Genomic DNA, 11,416 nt, shown 5'->3' on the forward strand with positions numbered 1-11,416 from the left:
GGGCAACATTACACTGGGGAGCTCTCTCCAAAGCCTGGGACAGATAAGCCGATTTACTAGAAAACCACCCATTACTTTCCAAGGTCCACATCCAACTATCTTGACCCGAACCAGGGGGGTACCATTTTTCAGAATTGCTAACACCGTCTCCTGGTCAAACAGATATTTTAGCTTAGGGATGTCCCACCCTCCCGAAGGCAACATTAGATCAGCGACACAACTATTATCCATAGCAACACTTTGGTTTGGTTTCGGGACGAAACCTTTCAAGTGAGGGATCCACGGGTCCCTCCAGATGCTAGTGTCTCTTCCATCAGCCACCCTTTTGCAGGCCCCTTTCCGGAGGATTGCACTAGCTTTAACGACATTCTTCCAGAACCAGGAGTCAGAATCTTTGTACTTGCAATAGATGAAGTCCTTACCCCTTAGGTATTTGGCCTTAAGGATCTTGCAACATAAAGACTGACTCCCTGTCAGTAAATTCCAACCCCACTTAGCCAAAAAAGCGAGGTTCATCTCTTTGGTTTTCCGAAATCCCAGTCCCCCTAAAGACTTGGGGAGACACAGTTTATCCCACGCTTTGAGATAAAGGCCATGGTTCCCTTTCTCAAAGCCCCACCAGAAATCGCGGATCAAACCATCAATCCTATTCACAAGCCGGTTCGACAACTTGGTGGTTTGCATGGCATAGATGGGCATGGACAAACCCACAGATTTGATTAGGGTAGCCCTTCCCGCTTTAGATAAAGTTTTAGCCTTCCACCCCTGAAGTTTAGATGTTAGATTGTCAAGAATGAAATTAAAGTCAGTATCTTTTTGCCTTGATCTGAACAGCGGCAAACCCAGATACTTAAGAACCCCCTTAGGGGTACCAATACCAAGAGCTTCCTTAATTCCTCTCCTCATACCAATCGGGGTATTTTTACTGAAGAAAATTGACGTCTTAAGCTTGTTGACCTTCTGCCCAGACCACGAGCAAAACTTGTCCAAACAATCCCAAAAGGATTTAGCTTCATTTAGGTTAGCCCGGCCCACTAATATGAGGTCATCAGCAAAGAAAATATGGGATAGCACCGGACCCCCCTACTTAGCTTAATCCCATGGATAGTCCCCTTCCCAATCGCTTCTTCTAGAAGTCTTGAGAGAACTTCAGCTGCACAGATGAAAAGGTAGGGGGATAACGGGTCACCCTGACGAATACCGCACGAGGGTGTGATCTTCCCCACCGGCCCACCATTAAGACAAAAATTAAGGGAGGTAGTGGAAATACATTGAGCGACCCATCTGCAAAGTTTTTGAGGGAACCCAAAACAGCCAAGGACATGGTCAATAAAATTCCAACTTAGCCTATCATAAGCTTTGACCAAGTCAATCTTAATCGCAAAGAAACCCTCTTTTCCTCTCTTCTTATTGAAAGAGTGGATAATCTCTTGCACTAACACATTATTATCTTGAATATTCCTTCCTGGGACAAAAGCAGCTTGAGTTGGACAGATGATCGAGGGAAGAATAGGCTTGATTCTATTTGCAATGATTTTGGAAATGACCTTATAAGTCACATTGCAAAGAGAAATGGGCCTAAAATGATTCGGTCTCTTCGAGTTTTGCACCTTAGGAATTAGCACAACATTCGTGGAATTCACACCCTTATGCATTCTACCTTTGTCAAAGAAGTCAACAACAGCATCACAGAAATCATTCCCAACAGACTCCCAGTAGTGTTTGAAAAATAAGACAGACATTCCATCAGGGCCAGGGGCTTTATGATTGCTCATGGCAAAGAGAGTACTTCTTATTTCTTCACGGGATGGGGCCTCAACCACCCCAACCTGGTCCTCAAGAGAAATCCTTTCCCTAAATAAATGTCCACAATTCAGAGACCATTCATTGGTAGAATCAGAGAAAATATCCTTAAAAAAATCCAAGAATTCCTGACCAATTAATTCCCTCTCATTTATCCAAACATTATGTTTGTTCAAGATGCAATCAATGGCATTCCTTCTTCCTCTAATAGCTGCAGAGAGGAAGAAAAATTTGGAGCACTTGTCTCCATCCTTAAGCCAGTCAATTCTCGCCCTTTGTTTCCAGTAAATAGCTTTCCTGGCTCTAGCTTCATTTAGGTTCCGTCTGATGTCACACTCCAAACTCCAATCTCGAGAGCCAGCAGGCATCCTCTGAATTCTATCAAGCTCCATCTCCAAATCTTTGATACCCTCATTGATTTTCCCAAACTGTGTTCTCTTCCACTGAAGGAGCGCCACTCTAGTAGCTCCTATCTTTTTGAAAACTCGGGCAGGAGCCCATTGATGGCACACTGAATCCCAGGCGTTGGCAACAACAAGCTTACTTCTAACATCCCTCGTCCAACTTTCCTCAAACTTGAAACACTTCTTAAACTTAGGCACAGACCCTACCGTATCAAGACACAACGGTCTATGATCAGAAGTACTCGTCTGGAACGAGCAGAGACTAGCTTTTGGGAAAAGCTGAAGCCAAGTTGCATTCATAATTCCTTTATCCAGGGCCGATTTCACATGGCTTTCTCCCGACCGGTGGTTGTCCCAAGTCATCATGTCCCCTTGGATGTGCATATTAATTAGGCCACGGGACTCCACCAGGTTTGAAATGAAAGGGATAAAGGGGTCTCTACCCGACGACCCCTCTCTCTCAGAGTAATTAAGGACAAAATTGGTATCACCAAATATCAACCAAGGACCTCCGTATCTATCCCCTAACGCCATGATCTCATTCCAAAAATGCTTCTTTGCATGGTTGTAGGGCGGACCATACACACACGAGAGAAGCCACGGGTTGGTAGGGGGGTCCGAATAGACTATGCCCGATATATGATTACGAGAGCACGCGATACATTCAAAAGAAAAACCAACCTTCCAAGCTAAAATAATTCCGCCAGCAATACCAATGGGCGGCACAGAGATATGAAAGTAAAAGTGAAAAGCTTTCAGAATACGTACCAGGGGATTGGCATCCACCTTGAGCTCAGTCAAAAACACAAAATCCAGAGAGCGCGATCTGAGCAGGGACTTCAGCTCCAGAACTGTAGATATAAGTAATTAAAAGAGTTTTTTTTTTACTAAATTTAACTCATTTGTCATATTATGCATTAGAGATAGTGTAAAATAAACGAGTTGTAACTATCAATTCCCATTATTCAAACTTACTTTTCATTTTCTATTATTATTGTTTAATTTTTGTTTTCTTTGGGGTACAACAACTGTACAAGTACAACAAATAATTTGTCCTTATATTGTTTGTGTTGAATAGAATAATTAACATTGCATGTGATTTATAATTTCAAAATTCTCTACGTACTTTTAAAGTGCTCACGTCATGACGTCTGTATTAGGTCTACAATAATCTCAAATTTGTATATATAATACCATGCATGGGTACAATTTTAATATATACTTCACATATCATGTTTACTAATAATTAAACAATGGGAATTAATAATAAAATTATCATTACTTAAATTTGTTTTTTTTGTATATATCACACTAAAAAACTGTTATTTTTAATGATAAATTTTCAGTCACAACATTTTTTTTTTGACTAAATGTGACTTTTAGTCACAACAAAATGTTACTTGTGACTAAAACGTAGTATTTAGTTACAATTTGTCACTAATTTAGTTTTAGTCACAACAAGTATTGTGACTGAAAATACATTTAGTCACAATAAATTGTAATTTTTGTGACTAATATTACCTTTAGCTACAGACCTTTTAGTCACAATATAAGAATGATAATTTATAATTAGTCACAATTTTTTCACTTTTAGTCATAAGTTTTATTGTGATTAAAAGTAAGATTTTTTGTAGTGAACAATTACTTTTAGTGATAATTTTTTAGTCACAATATAATTTTTTTGGTGACTAAATGACTTTTAGTCATAACAAAATGTTACTTGTGACTAAAAATACAATCTATATAATTACACGGAAGGACTCATATAATTATGCTACAATCTATATAGTTATTTAAAACTTATATGCGCGTGCTTAATTATCGTTTTACAATTTTCATATTTTAGAGTTTATAATCAGCATACATGTTGGTAAGTTAAGTTTCAATTTTGAGCAAAAAAAAAAAATCAAATCAAATATGTAAATTTTATGGCAAATAATATTTTAGATTTTATATTTTGTAAAAATCACTAATTAGGTTATATGTTTTGTTAAATAATAAAATAAATCTTGTATTTTTTAAATTAATACAAAATAGTACCACTATGAATTAATTTTTTTATCAAAATAAAACTTAACAATAATTCAATGTAGATGTGCCAATGTTATATATTTTTTTACAATTAAATGAAATTTATTTGCCTAATGAAACTTTCAACTAACATAAAAAAAAATTAGCATAAAATTTAGTATGCGTACCTCGCACGTAACTTTTTGCTAGTATATATATATATATTATAAGCAAAAGTACGAGTTGGCGAGAACATGTAATCGTACTCACTTGGAATGACTTTTGTACTAGATCACATGACACTTTGCTTTATTTAAGTGCTTCTATACTTACTCAAAACCCTCATGTAGAAGTTACTATTGTTACATGTACGTCCTTTTCAGAACACTTCATAATTAATTACTTTACCAAAATCATTTATATAAATACAGAAGAAGATATTTAAGAAAAAAGAAAAAGATGAAAGTATATAGTCATTACATTATTATTATACATTCAATTTGGGCCAAGTCCCAAGATCATAGTACAGTACACTCATTACATTAATATATATTTTGTAGAAACTAAAATACAAAATAAAAACATGCAAAATAATAAGCTCCATGCATGCATGCATGGTCATTATTAATTAATATATATAATAATTATTCATAATTCATCTAGATCTCTCCAGTAGTATTAATATTATTTTCATTATGGCTTGTTCTTATTTCTTCATTCTCATAGCAATCAAGTACTCTCTTTCTAGGCTTGAACTTGGATTGAGAGAAGAATATCATATTAGTCAAATCAATGAAAATTGAAGACTACACAAGACAAGGAAACAAAATTATTGGCAAAAACTCTAAATGGCATGCACAAATTCGTATCGCTAAAGATTTCGCAAAACTCGTCATTAATCATGAAAATCACAGAAATATTGTAATGTGAAAGGATTACACTTATAAATGCCAATGGCAATGGTCGAAACAAGTCATCTTTGGAGAATCGAGAGATTATGATGAACAAATTTAGCGTTATCACGATTGAAGAAAATGACATGGCAATGATATTTGATATCAAAAGAAAATATTTTTTAGTATGAATGATGATGATGAGTTTGATTTTTCATCCTTGGAGATGTCAGAATTTTCTTGGAAGATTATCGTAACAACTATGCCACAAGTAGACTTGTATTCTTTTTCATCCATTTTTCTGATTATTTCATCAAATTATTATGTTTTATGGTGAACAAGTCTTGTGGTGTTTCACCCATTGAATTCATTTTGATAAAAATTTTAAATTAAATTACAAAATTTTACCGACGAATTATTGTCCTGGTAAAAGTCAAATATCTATCTATCAAAAGTGATTTTTACAAGCACGTTAATGCGCTGACAAAAGTAAGATTTTCTCAGTGCACATTTGCACTGGCAAAGTAAGACTTTTCAGCGTACATTTGCGCTGACGAAAGTTAGACTTTTCCTAGTGTACATTTGGGCTGGCAAAAATTGAAGTTTTGCCTGTGCATTAATGTGCTGGGAAAAGTCATTTTCGCCAGCAATTTTTATTTTGCGTTGGCAAAAGACCAATGCATTAATGTGCTGGAAAAAGTCATTTTTGCCAATAAATTTTATTTTTGCGCGGACAAAAGTTCCAATATCAACACGGATTGCCAACCCTTTTTGCCAGCACAGAAATGCGTTGGCAAAAGTAAATATAATTTTACTGAAACAAAAATATACTAGTAAAAGTCTCATTTCTTATAGTGTTATATATAACATACTAGCTGCTATAAATAAATACCAAAATTTAATATATTATGATTATCATAATAATAAACTTCATTTGTAGTGATATACTAGTAGGGATGCATATTTTTTCTATGGGGATGGGTCCCATGGGAATCTGCCCTTAATGGGACGGGGATTTCTTGTCTAAATGGGGAATGAGGCTGGGATGGAGATTATATTTTTTGTTCCCGAATGTTAAACGAGGTAGGGATGGGGATGACAATTCCTGCCCTGACGGAAACCCGCTTAGTATTTTATTTTATGTGTTAACAACTAATTCTGTTATGTTAGTTTTTTTTACTGGTTTATTAGTTGTCTGTTAAGGTAGTAAATAGTTTGTTTTCTGTTATTAATCTTTTGTAACAAACTCTCTGTATATATAAATAAAGCCTCTGTCTTTACCTTGATTAGCTTTTGCTATGCTAATCTTGGTCTTTACCAATTGCTCTTTCTTGTTCTGTTTTCTCTCTGGTTTGTACTTGTGTTCTTACATGGTATCATTCGTCCATGGCGTTGTCCACAACTGATCCTGCTCCTGCAACAATGGCTACTGCCACTAATACCGCTGCTCCCTCTACTCAATCATGGAATCCTTTCTCGAATTCTCTCACCTCCTCTCTCACTCTAAAACTTGATCGCCTCAATTTTCTTTCTTGGAAATCTCAAGTTGTTCCTACCGTGATCGGCCACGATCTCGACGAAATCCTTTTCACTGGTGTTCCTCCGCCCAAACTTCTTGTCAACAATGAACCGAATCCTGAGTATGCTGTGTGGCGAAGAAAGGATCAGCTACTCCTTTCTCGGTTATGATCGTCGATGGCTGAGTCAATCCTTGCTTCTGTAGCCAATTACACCAGTTCCTATGCCGTGTGGAATGCTCTTGAACAGAAATTCGCCAGCCAAACAAAGGCTCGACTACTTCAATTGAAAGGCCAATTCTGCAACATTCAAAAGGGAAGTCTCTCAATCTCTGAATATGTTGATAAAATTCAGTCGATTTCTGATGCGCTTTGTGTTGCTGGTTCCCCAGTCAGCAATCAAGATTTAATTTTACAAATGTTAAATGGTCTTGGACCAGATTTTGACTCTGTTGTCTTAGGCATAACATCAAGGAGTGATGATTTAACGATTGAAGAGGTCCAAGCCCTGCTCTTGACTCATGAAAGCAGACTTGTGCACCATCAATCGATGACAGATCTTGTTGTAAAGATGCAAGCAAATCTCACCTTCGGCAATGGTAGATCGGGTGGTGTTCAACCATATGCCAACATCAAGAATCCCTCAGTTGAATCATCTTCTGCATCCACAGGTCGAGGTCGAGGATATCCTTGCTACAATTCTCAAAGAGTTATCTGTCAAGTCTGTTTAAGATCTGGACATACAGCCCCTGTGTGTCACTATCGGTTCGATAAAAACTGAGTGGTTCCTCGCAACAATCCCTATCAAGCACGGGCAAATCTTGCAGAAGTTGAGTTCGAATATGACCCACAGGCCTATACCACAACGATGGTTCAAGATTTTGGCGATGACAGCTGCTGGTATGCTGACACTGGGGCCACAACTCATGTAACATTTGATGCCACAAACCTTGACAGCCAGAACAGTTACAATGGCACAGAAACCTTGGCCGTGGGTGATGGTAAGAAATTATTAATTTCTCATATTGGTCACTCTACAATTCCTTCTTCTAATCCCTCATGTCCTCTTCAATTAAAGTCTGTCTTACGAGTACCATCCATAACTAAGAATCTTGTAAGTGTATCGAAGCTTGTTGATGATAATGACATATTTCTTGAGTTTCACAAACATTGCTGTTTTGTTAAGGACAAGCAAACAGGGGCATCTCTCTTCAAAGGAAAGCGTAAAGCTGGTCTATACATGCTAAGTGAGGATTCAGAGATTTCTACTTCAGCTTTACAATGTCACTTAACTACTACATCTCAGTTTGATCACCATTACTCTTGTACTGATCATATAAAGCACTCCCATAATAATAATAGTGCTATTGATTCATGTAATCAACTTTCAATGAATAAAGACAGTACTTCACTTTGCAATTCTGCTGCATTTTCTGCAACTTCTTCTTGTACAGATATCAATATATGGCATTGTAAACTTGGACATCCCTCACTAGCCACCTTAACCAAATTGCTTCCTCAAATACCTCATACTGGATCCATTAAAACTTTACAGTTTTGCACTGCCTGTCAACAAGGCAAAAATCACCAGTTGTCATTCCCCACTTCTTCAAGTCGTGCTAGTCAACAACTAGAACTTATTCATACGGATTTGTGGGGACCCTCCCATATTCAATCAAAAGATGGCTTTAAATACTATATTCATTTTATTGATGATTATAGCAGATTTACTTGGATTTACCCTTTAGTCTTAAAGTCTCAAGCTCTTGACATGTTTTTACAGTTCAAAAGTATGGTAGAGAAACAATTTGGTTTACCCATCAAAGCTATTCAAGCTGATGGGGGTGGTGAGTACAAACCATTTAAGAGATTTTTAAGTGATCAAGGAATTTTGTTTTCCCACCCATGTCCACATACACATGAGCAAAATGGTAGGGCTGAACGGAAACATAGACACATTGTGGAAACCGGTCTTACTCTTCTAGCACAAAGCAATCTTGATTTTTCTTATTGGTGGCATGCTTTCCAATATGCAACCTTCACTATTAACAGGCTTCCTACTGCTATTCTACACAACATAAGTCCTTTTGAATGTCTCTTTGCATCTAAACCTGATTACACAATACTCAAACCATTCGGGTGTGCATGTTTCCCGCACCTTCTACCTTATAATGCTCACAAAATGCAATTCAGATCTCAGCAATGCATATTTCTTGGTTACTCTTCCTACCATAAAGGTTATCTCTGTGAAAATGCTCAAGGAAGAATATATATTGCAAGAAACGTCATCTTTAATGAAGGTCATTATCCTGGTGTTTTATCAACTACACAGTCCCAACAGGTATATGATTCTTCACATACTGTACCTACTGCAACTTTTAATACTTCTACTACATTCATTAATACTAATAATGCCCTCCCTACTGGTGTATCCCACTGTGGTACCGAGACACTACCATCACCACCAAGCATTTCACCTGATCCTCCAACACACATTCCTACAGCTACAAATGACCCTCATCCCGCTTCCTCATACACAGTTCCCACACTAGACACTTCACCAGATGCCCCACCAAATAATCCACCTATATCCGTTTCCCATATATTGCCTGCAACCCTTTTACCACTTCCAAACACAACCTCCAATCCTCCTACTAATGTCTCTAGTACTACTACACCAGTTGATACAACACAGGTTGCTGCTATTCCACAGGGCTCTACAGCTTCTGATTTGGTTACTTCAGGCCGAACTCATCCAATGCAAACCAGGTCCCAAAGTGGCATCTTTAAACCGAAGTCATATTTAGCCACTAAACATCCACTTCCACAAGCCTTACTGCCCTCTGAACCAAGAAACATCAAAGAAGCTCTCAACAATCCTAAATGGTTTGCTTCAATGAATTCTGAAATGGGATCTCTTAAAGCTGCTGGTACATGGACACTTGTACCCTATGAACCTGGTATGGGTGTTATAGACAACAAGTGGGTTCACCGGATAAAACTCAATGCTGATGGTTCTTTAGATCGTTATAAATCCCGACTTGTGGCCAAGGGATTCTTACAAACACCAGGAACGGATTATGCCGAGACATTCTCACCTGTCGTAAAACTCGTGACAGTGCGAACCGTGTTATCCTTTGCAGTTTCTCATCAATGGCCAGTTAAGCAGCTCGATGTCAGCAATGCGTTCCTCAATGACACTCTCAATGAAACCGTTTATATGTGTCAACCACCAGGATTTATAGACTCAGCACACCCAACTCATGTTTCCTGTTACATAAAGCAATTTACGGCCTGAAACAGGCCCCCCGAGCTTGGAATACAAAGCTCAAAGATTGTTTAGTGCAGTGGGGATTCACACCATCAAAGGCCGATAACTCATTGTTTGTATATAGTTCAGGTCCCTCTCTAATCATCCTCCTTGTCTATGTTGACGATATATTAGTTACAGGTCCCAATGCTACACTAATTGACAAGCTTACAACTGATCTCAATACACAATTTTTACTTAAAGACCTCGGTGATGTGCATTACTTTCTGGGCGTTGAGATTTTCAGGGACTCCTCTGGCATGTATCTCTCTCAGACGAAATATATTACTGACTTGCTTAAGAAACTCAACATGGAAGGTGCTAAAAGCTCTCCCAATCCTTCCAGTGCAGCCACCAAATTATCCCTCACAGATGGCGAACCATTCTCAGATGTTACTCTCTATATAGGAGTACTATTGGAGCTCTGCATTACCTTTCTCTAACCAGACCTGATGTGGCATACATCATCAACAAGCTCAGCCAATTTATCAAAGCTCCTACTTCTTGTCATTGGGAGGCTTGTAAAAGGTTACTGCGATATCTCAAAGGTACAATTTCTGAGGGATTAGTACTTCGGCCAACAACAGATTTGACACTTCAAAGCTATTCCGATGCTGACTGGGCGAGTTGTGTTGATGATCGTAGATCAACCGGGGGCTATGTTATTTTTCTAGGTGGAAATCTAATATCATGGTCAGCAAAGAAGCAACAAGTTGTTGCCCGATCTAGCATAGAAAGTGAATTCAGAGCTCTTGCCAACACAGCTGCTGAACTCAAATGGATTAAATCATTATTGTCAGAACTTTGCATCCAACTTACTCATTGTCCTATCATCTGGGTGGACAATCAAAGTGCTACTGCCTTAGCTGCTAATCCCGTGTTTCATGCCCGATCCAAGCACATTGAACTCGATTTACACTTTGTTCGTGACCAAATTATTGCTCAACAACTTGCTGTCAGATTTGTACCTTCTGTGGATCAGGTTGTTGATCTTCTTACCAAGTCGTTGTCTACAGATAGATTTCACTACCTTAAAACCAAACTACACATGGCTACATCCAAGTTTTGTTTGAGGGGGGATGTTAACAACTAATTCTGTTATGTTAGTTTTTTTTACTGTTTTATTAGTTGTCTGTTAAGGTAGTAAATAGTTTGTTTTTCTGTTATTAATCTTTTGTAACAAACTCTCTGTATATATAAATAAAGCCTCTGCCTTTACCTTGATTAGCTTTTGCTATGCTAATCTTGGTCTTTACCAATTGCTCTTTCTTGTTCTGTTTTCTCTATGGTTTGTGCTTGTGTTCTTACATTATGTTTTATAATTTATAATTTATGTTTGTATTTTTTTAATATATTAGCATATTTTTTTTATGAATTTTAAGTTGTTGTGCATCCCTATATACTAGAGACACGCTCAATTCAATAAAATCAATAATAAAAAAAATAGATTAGGTTTTTTATATGCCGTTTGGTAATATT

The 11,416-nt window shown here is 37.6% G+C and overlaps 1 protein-coding gene across 1 annotated transcript; it reads left to right on the forward strand.

The window, feature by feature from the left end:
* The first annotated feature begins 6,805 nt into the window (after positions 1-6,805).
* LOC133031552 (uncharacterized) lies at positions 6,806-7,408 on the forward strand. Its single transcript, XM_061105081.1, has one exon. It carries the CDS (start codon positions 6,806-6,808, stop codon positions 7,406-7,408), a length of 603 nt encoding a protein of 200 aa, XP_060961064.1.
* Positions 7,409-11,416: the final 4,008 nt, after the last annotated feature.

This window comes from Cannabis sativa, chromosome 9 (assembly GCF_029168945.1).
Source record: "Cannabis sativa cultivar Pink pepper isolate KNU-18-1 chromosome 9, ASM2916894v1, whole genome shotgun sequence".
Taxonomy (NCBI): domain Eukaryota; kingdom Viridiplantae; phylum Streptophyta; class Magnoliopsida; order Rosales; family Cannabaceae; genus Cannabis; species Cannabis sativa.